Source organism: Myotis nattereri, assembly GCF_964212035.1.
Source record: "Myotis nattereri genome assembly, chromosome: 12".
Lineage (NCBI taxonomy): Eukaryota > Metazoa > Chordata > Mammalia > Chiroptera > Vespertilionidae > Myotis > Myotis nattereri.
The window spans coordinates 65,904,791-65,931,204 of NC_138087.1; the positions used below are offsets into that span (position 1 = coordinate 65,904,791).

The 26,414-nt window shown below is 38.3% G+C and overlaps 1 protein-coding gene across 2 annotated transcripts in view; it reads left to right on the plus strand.

Annotated features, from left to right (window-relative positions):
- Positions 1-1,474: 1,474 nt before the first annotated feature.
- KIAA1958 overlaps positions 1,475-26,414 on the plus strand; it is a 57,001-nt gene continuing 32,061 nt past the window's right edge. For both annotated transcript variants that reach the window (XM_081102999.1, XM_081103000.1), the window contains exon 1: positions 1,475-2,778. In XM_081102999.1, the coding sequence (XP_080959125.1) occupies positions 1,608-2,778 (1,171 nt within the window). In that variant the 5' untranslated portion in view covers positions 1,475-1,607. The remainder of the gene's footprint in view (positions 2,779-26,414) is intronic.

Genomic DNA, 26,414 nt, shown 5'->3' on the forward strand with positions numbered 1-26,414 from the left:
TTTGCTTACTAGTCTAAGTCTGTCAGACATTAATTTGTTAAAATGGCTTTTACACATGATTAACGTAGTTCTCTAGCATTTTTAAGCAATTTCTTTAAATCCTGCATTTTTGGAAGCACTTTTAGTTTCAATTTACATTCATCCTGCTTTTATGTGCTCAGGTGTTTCCAGCGTCCAAAAATCAGAATGAGAGAGTTACATAAACAGGTTCCCAGGAATAAACACTTGTATCTGGGGGGGGAGGGGGAGGGATCGAGAGTTTGAGTGGAGACTGGTCAGCTCATTGGTGAATATTTTTTAATATGACAGCTTTTATTTCCCTTCACAATTTCATGATTATAGGGTCGTAGTTAATGAGCATCTGGGTAATGAGGACTTTTGTACTTTATTTGTGTGAGCAGAGCGTGTTTGCTCAGTAATCTGTTAGAGAATTTAGCTCACCACTCAGGTCCTCAAGTGAGTGAATCTTTCTCATTAAACCCCTGGAACGTGCTTCTTTAAGTTGTCATACTTTGAACTTTCAAAAAGTTTGGCACCCTGACAGAGGATTAAGGATCTTTGGGCTTAAGCCTTTATAGTTCCCTTGTTTCTAATGCCTAGCCTGCTTTCACCGTGTTCAAAGTAATCCATCCTCAGTGTTACAGGCTTAATGTACATGCAAGTGTAAAAATAGATCGCCAGCCCATGGGAACCAGGCTGGTGTCAGGCAGGTCATTATAAGAGGCAATCACTTTTAGCATGAGAGGTTTAGAAATCAGAAATTGATGACACACACACACACACACACACACACACACACGTCTTCATGAAACAGTAGTGCTTAATGTTCAAATATAATACAGAGATGATTGCCAAGAAGCTATCAGCATGGGTGATTTGGGGGTTACTAATTTAAAAATACGGAAAGCCTCCCTCCCTCCCTCCCTCCTTCCCTCCTTCCCTCCTCCCTCCCTCCCTCCCTCGCTCCCTCCCTCCCTCCCTCCCTCCCTTCCTTCCTTCCTTCCTTCCTTCCTTCCTTCCTTCCTTCCTTCCTTCTCCAGCACCTAGATAGGTACTCTAGGGGTTGTGGATCATCACCATTTTACTGTCCCTATGCAGTGATATTAACTAGATAATAGTTTTTTTCTTTTTAAATTGATTTTAGAGAGAGAAAGGGAGGGGGGGAGGGAGAGAGAGGGAGAGAGAGAGAGAGGGAAGGATGGAAGGAAGGAAGGAAGGAAGGAAAGAAAAGAAAGAAAGAAAGAAAGAAAGAAAGAAAGAAAGAAAGAAAGAAAGAAAAAAGAAAGAGAGAAAGAGAAAAGAAAAGAAAGATCTATGCGTTGCCTCCTGTATGCGCCCCAACTGGAGATTGAACCTGAAACCTGTGCATGTGCCCTGACTGGGAATTGGACCCAACACCTTTTGGTGTACAGAACGATGCTCCAGCCAACTGAGCCACATCAGCCAGGGTCAACTAGACACCGTTTTGAAGTGCATTTCTTTTTTGTGCTACACGATGACCATAGTTCAAGGCAATTGAAGTAATTGACATATGGGAATATCTTGGGTAATAATGGCTTCTCGTTTTGATTATTTCCCTTTAGGAAAGACACTGCTGATCCTGTAACATGGAGGATTGCCTTCATACCTCTTCTGAGAATCTGTCCAAATTGGTCAGCTGGGCCCACAGCCATGGGACTATTTGCAGCCTCATCCCTAACCTGAAACACTTGCTCTCGGAAGGTTCTCACGGGAACCTGACAGCAATGTGGGGCTGCAGTGCTGGCCATGCTTATCACTGGCCACTGACCGCTACTTGCAGAGCTGGCTCCCAAGAGAGGGTCTGTTTCCAGGATAACAGAAGCTTTAACTCGGATAGTCCCAGCATAATTGGAGTGCCCTCTGAGACACAAACTAGCCCCGTTGAAAGGTACCCAGGGAGACCAGTGAAAGCGAAACTAGACTGTAATCGGACCAGAGACTCTTGTGACTTCTCTTACTGCAGTGAGCCCTCTGAACTGGATGACGCTGTCGAAGAATATGAAGATGAAAACACCCTGTTTGACATGGTGTGCGAGTCGTCTGTTACAGATGAGGATAGTGACTTTGAACCCCAAACCCAACGGCCTCAAAGCATTGCTCGAAAAAGGCCTGGAATGCTCCCGTCTTCCCTCCATTCAAGCTCCCAGGCTCAGATGGTTGATGAATGCAGCAGTGATGTCATCATCAAGAAGATCAAGCAAGAGATTCCCGAAGATTATTACATTGTGGCAAATGCAGAGCTGACCGGAGGAGTGGATGGACCAGCCCTGTCGTTGACACAGATGGCAAAACCCAAGCCTCAGACTCACGCTGGCCCCTCTTGTGTAGGGTCTGCTAAGCTAATTCCCCATGTCTCTTCTGCCATCAGCACAGAACTAGAGCCACATTGTGTGTCTGCATCCCCCTCTGTGATGTCCAGACCAGTCGTCCAGAAGACCAGCAGGGCATCTCTGGCTTCACCAAGCAGAGGACCCTCCGGTACCCACGGCACCAACCAGCAGGTGGCCATGCAGATGCCTGTGAGCACATCCCATCCTAACAAACAGATCAGCATCCCCTTGTCTGCCCTGCAGCTGCCTGGACAGGATGAGCAAGTGGCTTCCGAAGAGTTCCTGCCCCATCTGCCCAGCCAGGGCTCCTCCGGCGAGGTAGCCCTTTCTCCTTCCGTGAACACAGAGCCAGAAGTGAGCTCCAGTCAGCAGCAGCCCCCAGTCGCTCCAGCCATAACCACCGAGGCCATGGCCCAGTGCATACCAGGTATGGCATGTGAGGCGACAGTGCGTCCCTCATCCACGCACATCAGAGAATTCTGCGCCGTCAGCACTTCTAAAGCAGAGGCCCCGTTAGGTAGAATTCAGGCCTTTAATAGTCTCAGAAAGATAGCAATAGTGAAATGTGTTATACATAGGTGATGCTATAAAGGAAAGTCTGAATTAAGGCCATCCACCCAGTTGATGTACCTCAGGACTGAGAGGAGAGCTGTAGGATTGTGCTGTTGAAAACTCGTGGCTAGACTTAAGGTTTGTATCTGATCTTAAGTTGAATTTTTATGTAGTTATATATATATTTTTAATGTAAGCTGTCCTATTAGTACCAAGGTATTTGGTTGCTGTTTGAAGCCAAAATGATGTTGGGTTAGGCATATAATGACAATAGACCTAATGCTTTACCATTATTATTTATTTGTCTGAACCAACTGGGCATTTCTATTTATTTTAGTTGATGTGGCAGTTTAAAACAAGTTGTTTTTTTTAAAGAAACAAAACAACAACAACAACAAGCATTTCTCAAGTATTTGCTCTCTTCTCAAAATCTAAAAAAATCAGATAGCTTGCATTTCTGCAGTACGTGGGGTCTAACAGGAATGGATTGAGAGGAGAGGGAAATAATTATCTGTAATTCGAACATCTCATTTCTGTAATTTTAACATTCAGTACTTACTTAATCTGGGTTATTATTATATAAAGGGGGTTTGGATGTCATGCTTTGAGGTTCATGATTCAAATCTAATAGACCAGAATTAGAAACACGGAGAAGGATGGACAGACATGCAAAGGATAGAGAGCAGAAATTTGTGCCACATTTTGGTTTTATTTTAGTCCCTCTCAAGAAAGTCATGTATTTTGTGAAAAGCTTCCTAGCAGCCTGAGGTACCTGTGCCTTTATCCTATAACTTCCTAGAATTAAGTTGCTTTCCCAATGTTAGTGTCAACCTTAAGATCCCCAAAGGGAACCTTTGATGTTTGATTTTTTTTAACACAATCATGGTATAATAAAATATACCATTGAAAATATTTGTATCTTGATTCAAAATTATGCTTTTCCATGTATTTTTCTTTCATTTTAAAATAATAGCTTTCTTGAACTATAATTGAACTATAATTTACATATAAAATTCACTATAAAATTCACTCTTTTAAAGTATATAATTTAGTGGTTTTTGGTATATTCACAGACTTGTGCACCCATCACCACTAACTAATCCCGTACCCACTAGCAGACAATGTTTCTTTCCTCCAAGCTACTGTCAACCACCAGCTTTTCTGTCTCTATGGATTTGCCTATTTTGCACATTTCATATAAATGGAGTCATATTATGTAATCTCTTGAGATGGCCTTCTTGCACGTAGCATATTTTTCCCCTTTTTTTCTTTATTGATTAAGGTATTACATATGTGTCCTTATCCCCCCATTGCCTGCCCCTTCCGCCCCCCCCCCCCCCCCCGCTCATGCCCTCACCCCCCTGGTGTCTGTGTCCATTGGTTATGCTTATGTGCACTTAGCATAATTTTTTAAAAGATTAATCTGTGTTGTAGCATACGTCAGCATTTATTTTCTTTTTATTGCCAAATAGTATTTTATTGTATGGATACCATATTTTTTTTCTTTATCAGTTGATGGACATTTAGGTTGTTTACATTTTTTGGCTATTGTGAATAATGCTGTTAATAACATTTGTGTACAAGATTTTGTGTGGACATATATTTTCATCTCATGTGGGCAACTACCTAGAAGTGGAATTGCTGGGTTATATGGTGACTCTGTGTTTCTGAGGATCTGCCAAAGTGTTTCCCAAAGTGACTACAACATTTTACAGTCTCACCAGCAATCTAAAAGGTTCCTGTTTCTCCACATGTTCCCTAATACTGGTTATGTTCTATTTAAAAAATATTATAGTTGTTCTGTTTGGTGTGTTAAGTAGTTTCTCATTGCTGTGTTGCTTTGCACTGCCCTAATGACTAGTGCTGCTAAACTTTTTTTCATGTGGTTATTGGCCATTTGTATATCTTCTTTTGAGAAATTCAGATTCTTTGCCCATTTTCTAATTAGATTGTCTTTTTATTGGTGAGTTGTAAGAGCTGCTTATACATTCTGATTATAAGTCCCTCATCAGATAGATGATTTGTAAATATTTTCTCCCAATTCCATGAGTTGTCGCTTCCTCCGTCCCTCCCTTCTTTTTGTTTGTTTGTTTTACTTCATTCATGTAATAACAATATGGTTTTTTGCTGATCTTCATATCATTAGACACAATGTTATCTTAATAGGTTGAGAAAGTCTTAGTAGTAGGAAATCTGACTCTTGATAGATATAGGATATAAGTAGTACTTTTTCACTTAGATAGTTGTGAGTCTGATTTATTTATTTCTCACCACCACCACCTTATTTCCTCCTCCTCCTCCTCCTCCTCCTCCTCCTCCTCCTCCTCCTCCTCCTCCTCCTCTTCCTCCTCCTCCTCCTTTGTAAAATAGGAGACAGCCTGACAGAATTTTCCGAGTTCTCTATTTATATTGGAGAGTAGAATTGTCTTTTACAAAGTGGGTCAGTGTCCCCAAACAATGAAATTGTCAGAAAAAAAAACAACAACTAAGAAAATGTAATCTTATGAGAGCTATAAAAGGCAAACAGGGCCAAGGATAGCACATAACATATATAATCATAAACTATGGTTTGGCTCTACTCTCACAGGAAAGATTAGTTTAGCTTGGAATTGAACCTTCAAGAAAAAACGGTATGAAGAACGTGATGGGAATTTCCTAAGGAACGATCCTGATATTTTGATCCATTGTTCTGTGGAAGGATATTATATTGCTAAGATGTTATTAGCTTTAGAGAAATACTGTTTGGATTGGAAACATCAATGGGACAGATAAATATCTGGCATTTTTCTATTGGAAAAGAGATAGAAAGTTAACTTATAATTTATCTTGTTCCACAGAGCCCAAATTGTTCTTGGTGCTATAAAAGTTTTACTTAATTGTTTTTGTATATTTAGAGTAAATGGTTGTATTATAAATGTTTTATTTATTTGTTTTTATATATTTATTTGTAAGTAGTCTTCATTCTAAACATAGGTTTTTTAAAAAAATTAGAATCCAGCGCATCCAAATATATGTGAATAAATATGTACAGATGGACCTTACAAGGTTAATATGTAAAACATTACTTGGGACTAAGCAAGGAGGAGAGGTTCTAAAAGAACTAGCTGAAAGCAGAATCAGGTACTTTTATTTTGTGTGTGTGTGTGTGTGTGTTCACAAAGACTTGCATGTTTATTTTCTCAGCAGCAGTGTTCATAATAGTAAAAAACTGGAAACAATCCAAATATCTGTCAGCTGATGAATTGATGAACAAAAGCATATATCTATACCATGGACTACTATTCAGCAATATAAAGGAATGAAGTGTGAATACATGCTACAATGTGGTGGAATCCTGAAAACATTATATTGGGTGAAAGAAGCCAGACTTAAAAAAGCCACATATCATATGATTCCATCTAAATGCAGTGTTCAGAAAAGGTAAATCTATAGAGACAGAAAGCAGATTAGTGATTTCCTGAGGGTGGGAATGTTACTGCAAACAGCAAGAGGGATCTTTTCGGAGAGCAGAATCAGTTGCTTTTAAAGTGGATGTTGTATATGCTTGAGTCTTTATTAAGTCACTGTAGAAATACTGTGTATCTTTGAATAATACTTTTTAAATAAATAATTTGAGTCCGTCAGAAACAAAGATAAATTGTCCCACTTTGTTTAGTTTCTCAGATGCCATTCAAATTCATTTCCCCTATTGGAAAACCATTCTTATTTTTGTCCGGAACTAAACTCACAAAGTTACAATATTTTAACCAGGTTGTGGATAAACATTAATTTTTCACATCAGTTCTATCATGCTGCTCAACCCAAATATTAGCAAATTGTAATGAGTAAAGAAGACGTACATCATTAGAAGAATTATTGGCTATCTCCCATTAGCTTAGATTCTGTTCATTTTGGAGGTTTTTAATCGGGGACATCCGTCATAAATTTAAATCTCTATTGCATCATGAGTTGAGAAGCAGTGCTCCGGGGAATGCAGGGTCCACACTCCGGGGCACATTGTTATTTCATGTGGGTACCCCGTAAATTTGAACACGTCCTGTGTGTGAGAATTCCCACCTTTATGCATTTGCACTTCCCAATTTGGGGGGCGGGGGCGGGGCAGGAACTTGCTTTCCAAGCTCATATTTCAGTGAGGGCTGTCCTGTGGCCTTAGGCACATCAGACTAAGCAGAAGGACCTGGAAGAGGCTGTTTTGGCAAATACAGTCACTTTGTAGAGGCAGTGGGAGCAGCATTCCAGCAACAGTTCCAGTGTGTGAGGCCCATGCTGGAGTGTTGGTGGCTAGGTCGTCTCCACCAAGGCACCTCTGTGGTGTGGTCAGGGCTTGATTCGTAGACACCTCCAAGCCTGATTTAGTGGTGGTCCAGGAAATGCTTTGTATGGCCTTCATTAAATTATTTTTCTGCCTAAAGCTAGCTAGACGGGGCTTCCATTGTCTTAAACAAAGCATCTGGAGGAATACCACCTGGAAACCTAGGAACGATATTAACCTCTCCTAAGAGTTGCATGAAAAAGAAAATAATTTTCCTTTTGCCACCAGGTTTGTAGTCATCTAAAACATATGCCATCCCCTTGGAAAGTAATCACTGGTACCATGATGCCCCTTATCGGGTGTTATCTTGCTGTACACATCGTGCAGGCGACCCATGGGATGGAGGAGAGAACTTCTTCTCACATAAACCATCCCTCCTTTCCCAGTGGGAGTTTCTACTGAAATGTGTCCTTTGAGAGGACCGTTCCTTGTAACGTATTCTCTGAACCTAGAATGAGAGGAGGAGGTACTTAGTGCCTTTGCGTTAAGAACAGGGCTCCAAGGGCATAATGGGAAATAGGAGAAATCCCATCTTGAATATTTATTAAAGGTCAATTTTGAATTATTAGTTTTCCCTTAGGTATACCTTTTTTTCATGTCAATTCCCATGATACTACTATTTCCTGAGCTGATCTATTTTATTTCTTTACCATTTTTTCATTCCATCCCTTGTGGAATGATATTATATTGCCAAGAGGGATTGGACAGCAAAATCACCGGGAGGGAGCCCAAATAAGGAGGAAATTAGGAATCTGGACATCGATATTTTGTATTGCCTCATATATTTCATTTCTTTTCCTCCTTTTTCTTTACCTCCCACTTCATTTTCTCCTCGCATTATTTCCTTGCATTGCCAGCGGGAGAGGTGGTAAATGTGGGAAGTTTGGTAAGGTCTGGTGAAGGGCAGTGAGCTTTATTTCATTAGGCCTCTTAGAAGGGAGTGAATGGACTAGATGCTTACCTGATTTATTCATGTCTATGTTAATACCAACGAGGCTTTAATGGAACCGGAAGCCTTAATGTAACTACACAGTACTCTCCTCTTCAATCCAGTGTCTTCCACAGAGTACATATGTGGCCATTGTGACGATAAATAATTGACGACGAGAACATATCCTGGGGAAAGTTATGTACCGGATCCTAGGATTTCTGGGACCTAAAAGCAATAACCTTGTTTCATTCCCTCACGCACCTGCATGGCAGTGAAGAAATCAGTCCTTCTCCCCATTGAGATATGGGACTGCATGTCCATGGGAAGCGACAGTCAGTGAACACCTTGATGAGGTTTTGGATCCCTAATATGTTGCTGAACACTGCGAACCTTTTCAGATCCGCACGCCTTTCCATAGCCTTCCCAGGCTTCCTCCCACCCCTCTGTTGAGTATCACAAGGTCTCATTATTTCTCTACTTGAAGATCACCGGTCATTTGTGACCCTCTTACTTGAGCCCCGAAGTATCGCAAATCCCTTCCTCCTCAATACATAGAAGGGCAATTCTTAGAGTGGTGGTGGGAGTTATGTTAGGTTTTACCAGATATAGTAGAAAGCTGGTAACCATGATGCATGTAAGGAGCTGGGTGATCATCTCCAGCCCCTGACTTCTGAGCACTTTCTTCCTTCCTTCCTGCAATGCAGTTCTTAGAAAATAGCTTTAAAATTAGCAGTTTTCAGCCTGTTTTCTACTCTGGGGGAGAGATATGGAAAGGGAATATGTGGCTAAATGCAGTCATTCTATTGAAAAAGAATTGACTAAAAATTTTTTTTAAAAAGAAAAAGAATTTATTGTATTGTCATGTATTTTCAAAGTACTTAGGTTTTTACAAAGGTAGTTTTACCAAAATTGAAAACCCATTATAACTTATATAACATATAATAGATAACTTATACACACCTTATATAAAACTGTAGCCATTTAAGTGGGATGGTCTGACACAAAGCTAGACTAATAGGAACGGGACAGACTGATAACCCAGAAACACACCTACGCATATATGGGAACTTTGTGTGAAAGAGATGTCATCACAAATCAGGGAAAGGGGTGGACCAGTCAGTGAATGGTTTTGGACAGTTGGTCACCCATGTGGAACAAGATCAAATTAGACCCTTACCTCACGTGAGACATGAAATAGATCTCATCAGAAGATCTAAATGTGGATATATAAAACCTAAAACTGTTTGATGGAAATCTTGCAAAATGGCTTTGGCGTCAGGATGAGTTTTTTAAAACATGACACAAAAAGCACAAACCATAAAGGAAAAAATTGAAAATGCTAGCAGTCTTAAAATAAAAATCTCAGCTGAAACAGGGGTATCATAAACAAACTAAAAGACAAGCAACAGTCTGTGAGATTATTTCAGTGTGCATAACCAAAAATATTCTAATACAGAATATATAAAGAACTGCTGCAAATAAGCAAGAAAAAGGTCAAATAATCCAGTAGGGAAATGAAGAAGCATTTCTAATAAGAGGAAACCTATATAGTTAATATATGAAAAATGCTCAACCTCAATTGTAATCAGGGGGATGCAAATTAAAACAACAGTGAAGAACTGACAGAAAGGCAAAACTTATTAATTTTAACTATCCTAAGTGTTGAAAGTATGGGAAAATAAGGACATGCTGGTGGGCTTATAAATTGGTACAGTCACTTTGGAGAGCAATTAACAATTTCTAATGAAGTTAAAGATGTGCATATCATACAACCTAGGAATTCAATTTCTAGAGATGTACTCAAAAAGAAAAATGTACTATTGTGTACCTTGCAACTTTGTGATATCTACTCAACCTCTACCAGTAGATATTGTGATATTGTTTTCAATGGAATATATGCATTAGCCAGATCTGCATTTATTAATGTAGATAAATCTTGAAAACAAAGCTGCAGGATAATATTTAAAACATCCTATCTTTTTTAAAAAAATTATTAGATATTGCTGTGTGTTAACACACACACACACACGCACACACACACACACACAACACATAATTAATTAGGAAACAGAGTGAAAAGTAATACCCCAGATACGTGATAATGATTACCCTTGGGAGGAGGTGGTATAAGAATGGGTGCATAGGAAACTTGAACTGTATCTGTAACATTTTCTTTTAAAAAATTTTTTTGATTTATTATTTTTTTTTTTAGAGAAGAAGGGAGAGGATGTAGAAAGATAGAAATATTGATGAGAGAGAGACATTGATTGGCCACCTCCTGCACACCCCATACTGGGATAGAGCCTGCATCCTGGGCATGTGCTCTGACCAGGAATCAAACCAGGGACCTCTTAGTTCATAGGTTGATGCTCAACCACTGAGCCACACTGGCTGGGCTATAACATTTTCTTTTAAAAACATGTAAAATAAATATGACAAAATAGTAATGTGTTAAATCTGAATGACAGGAATATGAGTTCGTGTTATACAAGAGGCAATGTAAGCACAGGGCTTGATTATGGAAATCCGGACACACGATTGTCTGGATTCAAATCCCAGCTCTGCTACTCGTTTTGTGGGTAACTTTGGCAAGTTACTGAACCTCCTGTAGCTTAGCTTCCTCATGTTTAAATGAAGAAAACAATGTATCTATGTTACAGGGTTGGCATGGGATTAAATTAATTTTTAAAAAGCTTTCAGATCTATAGTAAGCATGCTTTAATATTGTTCTGTATGCTTTTCTGTGTATTTTAAAATGTGATTACTTTTATTTCTTTTTTTGTTTTTTTATTTCAAGAAAAACGATTTTAAATATAATGTTACATGCAATGAACCTTAATATTTCAAGAAAAATGATTTTAAATATAGTAATGTTACATGCAATAAATGTTAATATCTCAAGAAAAACGATTTTAAGTATGATAATGTTATATGCAATAGATACCAATTATTCAAGAAAAGTGATCTTACATATAATAATATTACCTGCAATAAACATGAATATTTCAAGAATAAAAGGATTTTAAGTATAATAATATTACCAAAACTGTACTAACATAGTATGATAGCACAAATGTTGTAGGAAATATTAAAAATCTGCAAATAACAGGATTACTTCTATTATATTCTAGAATATTTGCCCCCCTCTGCTCTATTTTTCTTCATCAGTTTATGTTGTTCATTATATTCCACAAATTAGTGAGATCATATGATATTTATCTTTCTCCAACTTGCTTATTTTGCTTAGCATGATGCTTTTAAAGTCTATTTTGTCTGATATGAGTATTGCTACTCCAGCTTTTTTTTTTCTTTTCCATTTGCTTAGAAAATTTTTTTCCACCCCTTCACTTTCATCCTGTGTGTGTCTTTTGTTTTGAGGTCAATCTCTTGGAGACAGCATATAGTTGGGTCATGTTTTTGTATCCATTTAGCTCCCCTACACCTTTTGATTAGAGCATTTAATCCATTTACATTTAGGGTTATTATTAAGAGGTACTTGTTTATAGCCATTTTAATTCTGTATAGCTAGATTTCTCTCTCTGAGGAGCAGTTGACTCAGTGTTACGGGACACAGGGAATGGTATTTCAGATAGATGGAAAACTTGAGCAAAGACATTGGCATGAACATGTGCAGACTACTTAGGGAAGCGAGGCTTTGAGTAGATTTCAAAGGAGTTAGGAGAGTGGCTGGAAAGTCAGGCTGGGGGCATTGGTGACATCACACGCACAGCCTTTCACAAAGGCTATGTGTGTGATGTCACAAATGCCCCAGAGGGAGCTAAGGGACAGACACAGTTCGTTATCTTAGGTCATCACACGGAGAGCAGTGGGAAAGTAGAGACTGGGACACAAGAGCCATTTAATAGGGTATGACTGTAATCTAGATGGGAGATGCCCTAGCTGGTTTGGCTCAGTGGATAGAGCATTGGCCAGTGGACCAAAGGGTTCCAGGTTTGATTCCCGTCAAGGGCACATACCTTGGTTGCAGGCTCCTCCCCGGCCTGGGCCCTGGTCAGGGCTTGTGCAGGAGGCAACCAATCCATGTGTTTCTCTCACATCAGTGTTTCTCTCCGTCTTTCCCTCTCCCACTCTCCCCAAAAATCATTGGAAAAATATCCTCGAATGAGGATGAACAAAAAATTAAATAAATAAACAAACAAACAAACAAATAAATGGGAGGTGGCAGTAAGTGCTCAACTGAGGCAACAATAGAGGCACTGAAGAGGAGGAGACAGGTTGATTCAGAAGTTAGAGAGTACAGACCTGGATGACCTCTGCGTATTTGGCCTCGTGGGATCTCTGTTGCCACCTTGTAGTCCCTGTCAAAAAGCACAGCACTGTTGTAGGCAATACTGAAAGGTCTTCAGGACACAGATATCTACAATGAAGTCACAGTTCTCTGTGTGTAGGACAAAACAGTGTTAAGAGTGCTGAAGCATGTCATGACCATTCAGTCATTCAACAAATATCGATTGGAAGACTGGAAATTGCCAAGCTCAAGTTGGCTATCGGAGTAAAGCAATGTAAGGGCATAAACATAGTTCCTGTTTTCATACTGCCTACTCTAATGGGATAGAGAGATCCTAACACTTACCCTTTCAAAACATCCCTGATTAAAACAACATCATCAAAAAAACGGAACCAAGATGCTATTCAACTGTGAACGACTGTAAGACTAAATTGGTTGCCTTTAGATAATACATTTATTAAGGCTGTTTCAAGGGTGATAAATGACTGAAAGTGGTTAAATAAATAATTAAGCCAGTATGATAAATGAAAGGCAAGTCTTTCTTAGCTGAAAATTAAATATGCAGAGGCTACAGGCAACCCATTCTACATCATAATTTATTTGAAACAACTTTCTACTCAGCTAAAAATAACAGGAGCCTCGTTATATTAAAATTATAATATTGCTTGTTTTTGCAAACAACTAGTGACCTATCTTTAAGAATTAAAAATAAGGTGTTTGCTAGTTTTCTTAAGGGCAAAATAGAAAATCAAGCTAATTGCTCTCTGTTGTACAATTGCATACTTTTCTGAGAAATTATCAGTTTTTTCAGCTTTTCTTCCAATGCTTGCTTGCACATCCTTTCTTAGTGTCACTTGTTTTAATATTTCACAAGAAAGTCTTCCTGATTAACTGTTTATTTCTTTAAAATAAAGGCATTTTTCTATTACACAAATGAAGTAAAAGCTCTGTTATTTATACGTTTAGAAATTCACCTAAATACAATTGAGATTTCCAAATATGAAAAATGTACCTAAATACAGCAGACTAACAAATAGCTATGAACCTCAGAATGTAATTTTCCTTCAGTGAAATTGGGTTTGACTGAGACTGCTAGGAAGTCAGGAAGCCGTTCAGAATTGAAGAGGCATTGACTTTGATTTTCTAGCCTTGGTCTTCATTCCCTGTGGTCTGAAAAGATGAAATAATGTATGACTCAGGGCAGATAGGTTGGTGTCAAAGCACTGAGGTCTTAGCTTCCATGTCCCACATCCCTGTTTCTCTTTTCACAGACGGAGCTGCCTGACCATCTTGGGTCTCGGCAGAGATGGGCAGAATACAGGTGATCTGCTGTATTTCGGGCCCAGCAATAACCTCTTGCAGTCCACATCTCATTTCTGTAACAAATGGCATGTGTTCCCAAGAGTGTGTTAGACCCAGAAGAAGTATTTATGTAACATGGCAAAAGTGATAAATGATGCTTCTGTGGCCACGAGATGATTTCAAGCTTTATTTTAGGTGAGAACAGTGATCAGATTTACAAACCTGATTTAGTTATTGATGTACCTTAGTTGGTTTATGGACTTGAGTTATACACACATCAGCCTGATTCTTCAGTGCTGCCTTACAACTATAGGGTAGCTTTTTTTTAGACAACAATAATATTTACTGCCTTTTTTCAATTTTCTTTATTTTTATCAAGGTAATACATGTATGTGGCAATCAATAAAATAATATTGCTGAACAATAATAGTCTCACCTCAGTCTCATCATCTCATAATCCCACTCTTCAGAGGAAACCTCTTTTGAGCCTTTCTAGTCAATTCTCCCACAATTCTAAGTAAATTGTGGAAGAATTGAAACAAATTCTGTTTCTTGATTTTTTTCTTGATTTATCAATTTCAGAAATAACTACAGTCCTTGTTACAAATTATGAAGATTTAACTCATTTTTATTACCCTTCCAATATTTGATTTTTATGCTATTAAAACATACAAGCAACTACTAGAAACAGAAAATTTGAAAATAACGAAAGGGGAAATAAATATGCTTTCTCAACCCCAGGGTGAAGATATCAGGGTTCCTATCCTTCTACTGTTCTTCCCTCCCTTTTTCTTACCATCTTGTCTTCACACAATCATCATTATTTTCATTCTGTTTTGTGGCTATAACTGTCTTTTCTTACTTTATCCTTAGGTTGACTCTGAACGTTAAAAGCTGAAAACATCATGTATATTATTTAGACAGTATAAATATTGTTCGTAGCTTTTAGTGTTCTAAGATGGAATTTCTTTCCATCCTGATGAATTTCACAGCCTCTGGGGATAAATGACTTAATCCATGTAAAGGGCTTTACAGCAGTTTCTGGTGCAGAGTCCCCAATAAGTATGTCCCGGCATTATTATTACTGTTACTGTATTTCATTGCATCTGAAATGTCATCGATTGTAAGACGTACTATTATTTTATGTTCCACGAAGAAAAAAAAAAAGCAAACTGACCAATTAAACTATAATCCCCAAGGATTTTGAGGCAAATTTCAGAGATGTTAAAATGTGAAGAAGTACACCTTACAATCAATGAAACATGCTACTGTTCTGTTTTTAGTGTTTTTGTGTATGTTTTCCAAAAATTTTTGGTGGCATTTCTTGACAGAATATCAGAGTGGTCCTCCCCAAATTACCATTTGGAGTCTTAAGTCTTCCTGCTTCAGTTTGGTAACTCTCCACCCTAAGGTTTCCTCTGGGTTGTATCCACTGTTCCCAAGACTTTATGTATTCCTCTGTTTATTCCTCATTTTGCTGGAGTCCATCTGACAATTTCCCAAGAATGGATATGTGGAAAGAAAACTTTGAAACTTTATCCCCAGTCTGGGGCCTGCAGGAGGCAACCGATCAATGCTCTGCTCTCACATCGATGTTTCTCTTTCTCCTTCTCCCTTCCTCTCTCTCTAAAAAGTAATAAAAAAAAAATTTTTTTTTAAAAACTTTGAATCTTTAAATTGCTAAAAATTATTTGCCTATAATGTGATTTTTAAAAAAGTTTTCCTTTACTACTTGTTCCTTTAAAACAGCGGTTCTCAACCTGTGGGTCGCGACCCCTTTGGGGGGTCGAACGACCCTTTCACAGGGGTCACCTAAGACCGTCGGAAAACACATACATAATTACATATTGTTTTTGTGATTAATCACTATGCTTTGATCAATTTGTAACAATGAAATTGGGGGTCAGCACAACATGAGGAACTGTATTAAAGGGTCAAGGCATTAGGAAGGTTGAAAACCGCTGCTTTAAAAGGATTATATGCATTAAATAATCCCTCAAATCTTTGAGAATTAAAAAAATATATATCTTTTGTCCTTGAACTGTCTTTTCCTTGGTTTTCCTGTTCCTTTATCTTTATCCTTCTCTTTAAAGTTGCCAGTTTTCCCCTGATGCCTAGTCTAATTGTTGGTTCACATTTAAGAACACAGGGCAGAAACCTGGTGTTGGTTTCTTCTGCACCTTTGTCCAGTTATAATTACTGCTGCTAAATTATTATTCTGTATAATGGAAAGCAGCCATCTTATTATTAAGGAAAGAGCCTTATTTTCCTGTTTTGCCTATACTTATAAATGAGGAATACAAAGCTAATCTATATAGAAAGATACCTTAGTTTTTATTTTAGTGTGAACTTTTAAAAAATATGGTTTATTACCCACTGAAGTCAACATCCTTCTATCCATTAGGCTACTTCTTCGTGGGTGGAATTTAATGAATATTAATAGCCTAACTGAGAAAAGAAGGAGGTAATTTATTAGAGTTTTGTGCATTTCCATTTTTATGTTATCTGCTTTTCTTTGCTTTATGTGCCATACATCTTTTGTTTCAAGTTGATTAAGAATTCCTTTGTGTTTTTTTTACCATACTATGCATTTTCAGTAAAAGATGCCTTCACATTTTGATCCTCGCTAATTAAGATGTGCAGTTGTGTACATCGAATTGAATTTAAGGGACGAAATGGTTTCTTACTGAAAGTTTGTTATAGCTATTGCTGTTGTGGTAGAGCATTTCATCTCTTAAGTTCATGTACTGTGCTTGAGTTTGTTCTGTCATAGAAGCCGTAGAATTTTGGCAGACTCATGAGAAGTGCTTCTCAGATGCCCAGTTCTGACTGACATACTGATGAACTGCTAACAAAGGCTGATGATCATTTCACTTCCAAACTCCTCTTCAGCAGGCCAGGTCCTATGCTGCTGGCGCTCTTCGATTGCTTCATGCCAAACAGCAGTAAAATAGTCAATATTTGCAGAGTGCTTATTATTTCACTTAATTACTTATGGAACTGAGTTCCCACAACTCTGTGAAGTTAGGGCTATAATTAGCTCCATTTTACAGGTACAGAACTATAGCTCAGATGGTTGACCTTGCTGGAGGTCACACAGTGAGAGCGTGGGAGAGCTGCGACTCTGACCCAGGCAGTCTGGTTTCCAGGTTCAAGCCTTAACCAATTGGCTCACTTGCTGTGGTGACGCTGTCTTACACGTTTCAGCGTCCTCCCGCCTAGCGCTTAAAAGTCCCTCAACTTTCTTTATTTCTCCAAAAACGTCATTGCCAAAACTTACAGTTTTTATTCTTCCTTTTCTAGTCCCAGTCTCCACCTGCTTTTATTGACTAATTGTCTCCCCAAGGAGAGAATGAAAGTGTTTAACAGTTGCGGAGACTTGTACAGATGTGCCTAAAACAGTGTCTACCAAGCTGATGTGCTGAATATATTTCTGTTGAATGTTGAAACAACTATGCAAATAGGAATCTTCGTAGAAAGAAAAGGATAACTCATTTCCTCTGCTTCGTTTGGGAAAACTCAGGCTGCTGTGTGGAGAACAGTTTGAATGGGAGCAAGAGTGGACATAGGGAATTGTCAGTAGCTAAGAAAGGAACTTCTGTGTCGCCAATAGATAGTAAATCCAATGCCAAGTTCTTATTCAAGTCTTAAAATCTATAATTTTAGATGATCAAAAGGAATATGTCAGAAATAGTAACTTAGCCAGGCATTACTGTGTTACCAATAATTTTCCTCTTGGACATAAGACAAAGCAAATTTGAAGAAGAAAAAAAATTCCCCAAACTGAAGTGTATAGTTAAGATGGAATAGACTAGACTTGTGGTGATTAAAGAGTCATATTTTAAAATAAAATTTTAAATCATTTATACAGCAAAATGTAGCCAAAGGCTATCTACGGATGATGGATTTTTAGGCAGTTTTGCTTTCTTCTTTATACCCTTATTTGGGGAAAATTTTTATAATAAACATGTACTTTATGATAAAATGAATACAATTATTTATCAGGGGAAATATATATATTCCTCTTGTGAATAGTTACCCTTCAACCATCTGTTTATTAAAACTTCAGACATTTCTAAATTAGAAGATATTTATGCAAAGCATAGTTAAAGATATGTAAACTCACTGAGGTGAAATGTGGTTATTGCTGAATTCCTGAACTGTACAAGGGCTAATTTTTACTTCTTTAAAATTAATTTTTACTTTTGAAAATGATTTACTATTCAATAAAATTTTGCTGAAAGGGTCTAGATGTTGGAAAACAGTGAAAGAACACATATAGGCCGAAGAAATAATGCCTGTTTAACAGCATCCTGTGCTATATAGTAATGGAATCATCATAGAATTAACTTGAAAAGTGAGCCATGTGTGTAATTCTATGGCCTCATGACTGAAACTGGAAAATGTAAATGTCACATCTGTAATGAATCCATGTATCTTAAACAACTGCCCTAAGCAGAAAAGCGAGAATTAAAAACCAAGTTTCTTTTTGGAAATTGTATGTGAGGTTTTTGTATATCAAAGTCTGATGGCAGCAGTTCTCTATGTATTTTATGTATTATATCAGCAGCAGATATTTCAGACATACTAGAAGGTACTTTTGATTCAGTGTCTCTGGCTGTATAATAAAGTGAGGGAGAAACCTCTCTACAGTCTTGAATAAGCAGTGTGTCAATGAGTACTGTCAGATTGTGTAGAAAATTCCACAGCATGATTTATTACATTAATTACAGTCATGTGGGTTTCATGCCGCTAAGCCTGAAAATGCAGCCACATTCAAAAGTTGATTTAAAATACATTTTGGCCAAGATGAAAGTGCTTCTTATTGTGATTAATGGAGTACAATATTTACTCTCTTGTTCTATTCTTTTTGCCTTTGGAATGCTTAATTTCTTTTCTATGACTTGAAATTAAGTTTGAGATTTAAGGAGCTTCATCTAGCTTTTATTCACTCCTGTCATCTGGCCTCCTTTTTGCCTTTTTGTGTCTTTTTAGTTGTCACTGAATGAAGCATCTCCTTTATGTGTGAAGCCCGTTTGAATTCTTTCCTTTTCCAGTGGTTCTCAACCTTGGCTGCACATTAGAATCACCTGGGCATCTTTTTAAAATCCTGATTTCTGGGCCTCATCCTCCGGAAATTCTGTTTCTTTGTTATGGGGTGGGGCCACAACGTTAGTAACAAAGAAACCGAATTTCTGGAGGATGGGGCCCAGAAATCAGGATTTTAAAAAGATTCCCAGGTGATTCTAATGTGCAGCCAAGGTCGAAAACCACTGTGCAAATGTAGGCTAGGCTACAGCTGTCCCTGGCTAGCAGAATTGACCACAAGGCTCATTAAGCCCCACCTGAGATGCTTCAGCTCTTTTTTGAGGAGAGGGTGCAATTGGGGAGAAACCCTCCTTTTCTTAACTTAATTTAAAAAACACAGCATTCTTAGAGGAGGGAATTGCATGATTTTGCCCTTATTTAGTCCCGTACTGCATTCATATAGTCACATCATGTCTCTTCTTATAGTGACACAGTAAGCTTGTCCAATCACAGGATTCTAGGTCATGTGGAATGGAAGGTCTCCTGACAGTTGTTTTAGATACAGATATTAATTCCAGCTGTTTATATATGTCTGTGGCAGGATATGCCTAACATTGATGACTTCTATAGATTGGAAGACTTAGTATATATTTGCTACACATTAAAGCATCAATAGAGGAGGAACTCAGTTGAAGTGGAAAGACTTTGGTTTCCTGGGTTGAAACACATTTCTTTACATATATTTAAATTTATTTCAGAGAGGGAGAGAGAGAAACATCAATGATGAGAGAGAATCATTGATCGGCTGCCTCCTGCATGCCCTACACTGGAGATCAAGCCCACAACCCGGGCATATGCCCTGACTAGGAATTGAACCATGACCTCCTGGTTCATGGGCCATTGCTCAACCACTGAGCCACACCGGCCTAGCTGGAACATATTTCTAAGCAGTGGGATGTTTAAAGAGTTGAACTAGATGCTTTTTGTGCCCAATGCTGAGCTAAGTGATTTGCTTTCCTTATGCCATACTCATACAGTGCTTATGAGTACAATTATTACTTCATATACCCATTTTACAGTTGAAGAAACAGGCATAAGTTAAAAAACTCATACAGATTCACATAGCTGGCTAAGCAGCAGAGCTGGGATTTGAACTGCATTCTTCCTGGCAAAGCTAGAGCCATTAACCATTTGCTATACTACCTATGTCAAATGCCCTGAAAGGGACGAAGTAAGATTAGATTTGAAAAACTGTTTTTGGCAACTAGGGAAACAGTGTTGAATTTAGTAATTTCAGAAAAGTTGCAAAAACAAATGTACGAATCCAGTGGGTCTCCGAGGGAAGTAATTGTTTAAGTCATTCGTTATTTTGTCAAATAATAATACCACTTAGTCCAGTATGATTTTTTATAGTATTTGTCACTGAAGCAGAAATCACTTAAGCACTTACTATTTATTTATTTATTTATGAAACAACGGTCCTGCCAGGGGAAACATTTTTTTCAGATCAGAAAATCTGCTGTTCCCTCGGGATGGCAAGTGCTGTAACAGACGCTGGGGCTGAGGCTCCTTTGAAGGAGTCATTTTCCAGGCATTCTAGGGGGAGGGGGAGGTGCGACACTATTGGACCACACCTACATTAGAATCCTCTGAGAACTTGTTAAAAATGCAAACTCCTGCCCTGGCAGGTGTGGTTCGGTTGGTAGGAGCATTGTTGTGTCCCATACACGAAAAAAGGTGGTGGGTTCGATTCCTTGTCAGGGCACATACCTAGGTTTCGGATTCTATCCCCCATCTGGGCATGTGCGGGAGGGAGGCAGCTGATGGATGTATCGGTCTGACTCTCTCCTCTCTGAAATCAGTTTTTTTCTTTTCTTTTTAATCCTCACCCGAGGATATTTTTCCACTGATTTTTAGAAAGAGGGAAAGACAGAGAGTAATACTGATGTGAGAGAAATACGTTAATTGGTTGCCTCCTGCATGAGCCCAGACCAGGGCCCGGGCCAGAGAGGAGCCTGTAACCGAGGTACGTGCCCTTGACTGGAATCGAACCCGGGACCCTTCGGTCCTCAGGCCGACGCTCTATCCACTGAGCCAAACCGGCTAGGGCAGCTAGGCCGAAATCAGTTGTGTGTTTTTTTAAAATGCAGACTCTTCTCTCTCTGAAATCAACTGGAAGAAAAAAACAAAAACAAAAAAAAAACATTCCTTTCTGCACCCTGTAGGCCAGTGACGGCGAACCTTTTGAGCTCGGCGTGCCAGCATTTTGAAAAACCCTAACTTAACTCTGGTGCCGTATCACATATAGACATTTTTTGATATTTGCAACCAATAGTAAAACAAAGACTTATATTTTTGATATTTATTTTATATATTTAAATGCCATTTAACAAAGAAAAATCAACCAAAAAAATGAGTTTGTGTGTCATAGGTTCGCCATCACTGCCTAGGCCATAAATTAATTCCTTGTGAGGATCTGCAAGGTCTGGTATCTAGTCTCCTTTACCCATGCAGTATCTTACTCCACCTTCTAACACAGCTCCTTGACCTGATTCAGTTCATAAATAGAGATAACTGAATATGCATGGGGAGGAGAAGGGTTTATTTTTAATTGATTTTTTTTAAAGAGAGCAAGCTTGGGAAACATCAGTTGGCTGCCTCCTGCATGTCCCCTACACGGGGATTGAACCCACAATCCAGGCATGTGCCCTGACTAGGAATCCAACTGGCAACCTTTTGGTGCCTACGATGAAGCCCAACCAACTGAGCCACACCAGCCAGGGCAGAGAAAGGTGGTGGTGGTGGTTGTTCACCTATTCTTTATTTGTTTAATATTACTGGTAATTTTTGTGCTGTATTTGATTGCTAAATTTCTATTAAGGAGAAAATTTTCCAGGTGCTGTAGAGTCACATAACATACAACCAGGAGAAATGAGCAGATGACTAATGTTTGTTTAAGTGATTTCTGCTTCAGTGAAAAGCACTATCAAGAATCATACTGCACTAACTGGTACTGTTGTTCTGAATTTTCATGCTCCTGAATGTTTATGTAGGAAATGTATTTTATGCCCACTGTTGGAAAAGATTAATCGAGCATAAAAATAATTTGCTGGTCAGATAGCTATAGTAGCATGCAAGCCTGGCTTCAATTAGCGACCTTAACAATCCTAGAAAGCTGGCCTGTGTTTTAAAGTTTAGGAGAAAACATAAGAATGTGCAAGGAGTTGTGTGTTTAAAGGAGAAAGAAGACACTGATTTTTAAATGTATTTTATGGTCGTTATAAGGTTTATATATAAATTGGTTTTTCACTTTTAAAGTAAATCTAGCTCATTATTTTTTTTAATAAATGGTAGAGGTTAGGAACTATTGCTGATCTAAAAAATGAAATAAGAATGTTGGCAAATACGATTTTTGTAACCCCAGACAAATAAAATTGAAGTTGGCCTATTTCCTGAGATGACCAACCAGGGTTGTTGTGTTTTGTTTTGTTTTAATACCAAGATTATTTTCTTTGAACCTAGAAAGAGTCATAAGAAAACATCTTTCAAATGAATATATGTATGGAAGAAGTTAAGTACCTAATAGGTGACACCATAATGTCAGTATAATCTCTTTTTATTTATTTATTGTTTGAATAGTTTAAAAAATATTATTATTGATTTCAGAGAGAGGAAGGGAGAAGGATAGAGAGACACATCAATGATGATGAGAATCGTTGATCGGCTGCCTCCTGCAGGCCCCCTACTGAGGATGGCGCCCACTGTCCAGCATGTGCCCCGACCAAGAATCAAACCCTGACCTCCTTGTTCATGGGTCAGTGCTCAACCACTGAGCCACACCAGCCAGGCAGTATAGTCTCTTTTTAAAGTGGAGGTCAGGATTGGAGGGGAGGGAGCTACACTTGATTTTATGGATATATTAATTCTAGTATGGACTTTTATTAAAGTATTATTATTTTTTTCCTCATCCTAAGAGTGAGATAAAGATACTGTCTTGGAGCAATTTGTGCGATGACTGATAAGTCTTTATTTCCTGGAGAATTAGCCCAGCGAAAAGCTTCCAGGGGCCTCATAAGCCATTCTGTACCATTATTACAGGTGTCCACATCACCTGCCCTGACCAAGGCAACTCTCTGAAGAGCCTTAACAAAGTGACTGAGATCATGCTTGTGAGTCCCAAAGTTTAATTTTATGCCACTGATTGTTGTTTAATCCTTTCTAAACGGTCTAAAGTGAATTGTGTAATTACACACACAGAGTTATCCCAGTAACTTTCTTGTCAGCTTCTGTGTTAATTCAGTCGACACATTTTTAACGAATGCTACATTCTCGAGTGCTTTTCCAGACCTTGAATAAAGCTGTGTAGTCCTGGCTCCTACGGAGCTCACAGCCCACTCGGGAGAGACATATGCTAAGCAGGTTATCAAGTAAACATGTAAAGTATGTCAGATGGCGGTAGGTATGTGGAAGAAAATAACAAAATAAGGGGAATAAAGAATCTCGAGGTAGAGAATTGGGGTATTGATTTTTTTTCTCCCCAAAATCAGCTTTTTCATGGCATTTAGAGGTTCTTTGCACTTAAAATATCCAGTCTCCTCTCTTTGGTGCTACATTTATAATGACTATGTACAACTCTCCATGTGGTCATCCTACTGGTCTAGCTTTATTCCCCGCTCCAACCCTTCTCCCATCCCCAAACCAGGATAGAGGTTTTACAGTCCTCATAAGCATAAGCCAGATTCCTTCTCATCTCTTTCCCTTTGCTCATGCAGTTTCTTCCTGGAATGCCCTACCTTCCTATCCTAATTAGCCAAACGGTACCCATCCTTTAATACCTTGCTCAAGCTCTATTTGACTTCTCTCTTTTTTCTTTCTGAATTCCTATAGGATCTAGACTAGAGCCACAAACTCTATTCCTAATTACACAGCCATGTATGGTCTTTTTAAAATTAGTTTTATGTGTAATAGTCATCTCGTCTAGTTATGATGGAATCTACAGAACCATCAGGGACTTACCTTTGACTACACCCCACAGGTCTTCTTGAAATGCTAGGGGGCACCGTGGGTACCCACACATGTGGATTAAATATTCATTCCAGCTGCAGCTTCATAAATGTAAATCTACTCACCAGATTTCTTTTTACCTTTTCTTTTACTTTCCAAATTTAAAATATATTTTTATTTAGTAAGCTGATGGATTTATCATTTAGTGATTTATAAGGAGAATTTGAATATCATTTGTTTTCTCTAGCTAGTGAGAATACCAAATACTCTTAAATGAAAATAATAAATAAGTTAAATATCGAGAAATGTGTTTTATTGCTTCAGATGTATTACTTTCATAAAATCATAAAAGGAATGTGATAGCTGAGTTTATTTTCTGTTGCGTGCTATAGCAATAGAAGCAAATGGATCTGAATTTAAATCTAACATAAATCTAAAAAAAAAAAAAATGTAACCTAAATCTCAAATTAAGTGAGAAGACAAGATACTGCTCTAATTATGTTTTCCCATCCCATCTCCTAACAAGGGAGATAATAATTAGATTAATGGGCCATGAAGACTATGTAAATAAGTACAGGAAGTTGGTCTGTAAAAACCTTACCCAGGGTCTCCATAAGAGTTCCTGAGCCAGTGTTGGGGCTCCTCCTGAGGCCCCCCTTCGAGTCACAGACCCTTGGGTTTTTTCAGACCCATTTCCCTGTGCATGTTTCTCCCATAGAGCATTCCAATAAAAATTGTCTTAACCCGAAATGGCGTAGAGTGAATAAACACTTACCATTGACTTATATGACCTTATTTCATTCACCATGATTGAAGATCTTAATTTGTGCCCAGTTTCATGCTCATCATTTCAGCCCGACAAGCTCTCTTGGCCTTTCTTATACCTTAGGACACATCTTGCTAAAGGATGCACAAAATCAATCGAGATACATAGCGCAGGTGCTCAGACACAGTTCAGTGCTGTGGCAGCTGGATGCTGAGATGCTGAGTATAGTTCCCCGGGAAGAAGCTTGGTGGGATTACGCTAGCTGTTCAGAGTTTGTGCTGCTTCTGTAACAGCTCATTGCAAAACCAACACTGAATGCTACTTTTCCAACTGAAAATCCTCTTCAGATTTCATTAGCAAAAAACAGGTGCTAGGTCTTTCGCAAAAGTGAAGTGGCATCATGCAGACTTTCAAAAAGGGGGGATACCTGTACTAGATTTTATGGATGGCTTCTCCTTTTGAAAAGCCTGGAGTAAGATTTAATAAATATTAAGGTTCTTGTGGATGGTACAGCAAGAAATAAGTGATCACTCATTCAAAGAACCAAGGTCACTCACCCCTTCTACTTAGAGGATACCAACTAATGATGCTTTAGTTCAACAGACTTAAATTCTTTTATTCGGCCCTAACCGGTTTGGCTCAGTGGATAGTGCATTGGCCTGCGGACTGAAGGGTCCCAGGTTCGATTTCAGTCAAGGGCATGTACCGTGGTTCCGGGCACATCCCCAGTAGTGGGTGTGCAGGAGGCAGCTGATCGATGTTTCTCTCTCATCGATGTTTCTAACTCTCTGTCCCTCTCCCTTCCTCTCTAAAAAATCAATAAAATATATATTTTTTAAAAATATTTTATTTTATTTGCATACCCTTGAAAAGAACTTTGAGAAACTGAATACTACTCACTCATTCTTAAATGGACACCCTAAGGTTTTCAATGTTAGTTTTAATTCGAGTATTTTTGTAAAAAGGAGGTAGAAAATATTGAATATTATATAAAATGAAGATGAGATTGACCACAAATAGGATCAGTATTTCATAGGATTAAAAGAGTCAACCTCACTGGCCTATAAATAGCCCCTTTCAAAAGTCCTGAATTCAGAACACAATTTAGGCCCAATTACCCTGTTTCTCATGGTATATTTCACCTATTTAGGATATGGATAAGACAGAGGACAAGCAACATTACGAATTTAATCACCGATTTATAAATTGTGTTTGGCCTCCCAAAGTCTTTTACACCCCAGTGTATGTACCATGGTAGATTTGAGATAGCAACATGTGCAAACTCAGCCTTCATTTCAGACAGATACGTTTTAGAAAAGATTCCATGGGAAAGTTGAGGAACTGGATCTTTTATTCCCCAAAGTTTTCTGTGAATGTTTATTTCTTAGAAAGAAAGTCTTTATTTGAAGTTTGAAGACCGCTGTGATAGATATTTGAACAAGGTAGCCAAAATAAACAGATGTGCTGGCCCCTTTGGCTTTACATGTAAACAGTAAAGGAAGCCAGCATGATAAAGGTTACATGTAACCTGTGGCTTCCATCTTTTTGATGGAAAGAGACACGTTTTTATACACATCTTTACTGTTGATATAGAAACAATTTCAAATGGAATTAGCATAACTGAAAGTTTAGTCCAATGAAGCATAAAATATACTTTGTATATTTGAATTTTGGAAATATGATCTCAAAAATGTGCCTATAAAAAGTCTAATTTGCTAGTTTAGTGAATTTTAATTCATTTTATAAAGTTATGAGGATTTTGGCAATTATACCTTAGGACTGTCATTTTAAAATAACATTATCATTTATAAATGTGTACAGTAACACTAAAAGGAGTGTGTTTTATGAATAAAATTTTATTTATTAGAAAATTTATTTTTACTGTTGTATGTGGTTATTACAAAGACTTCCTTTCGCTG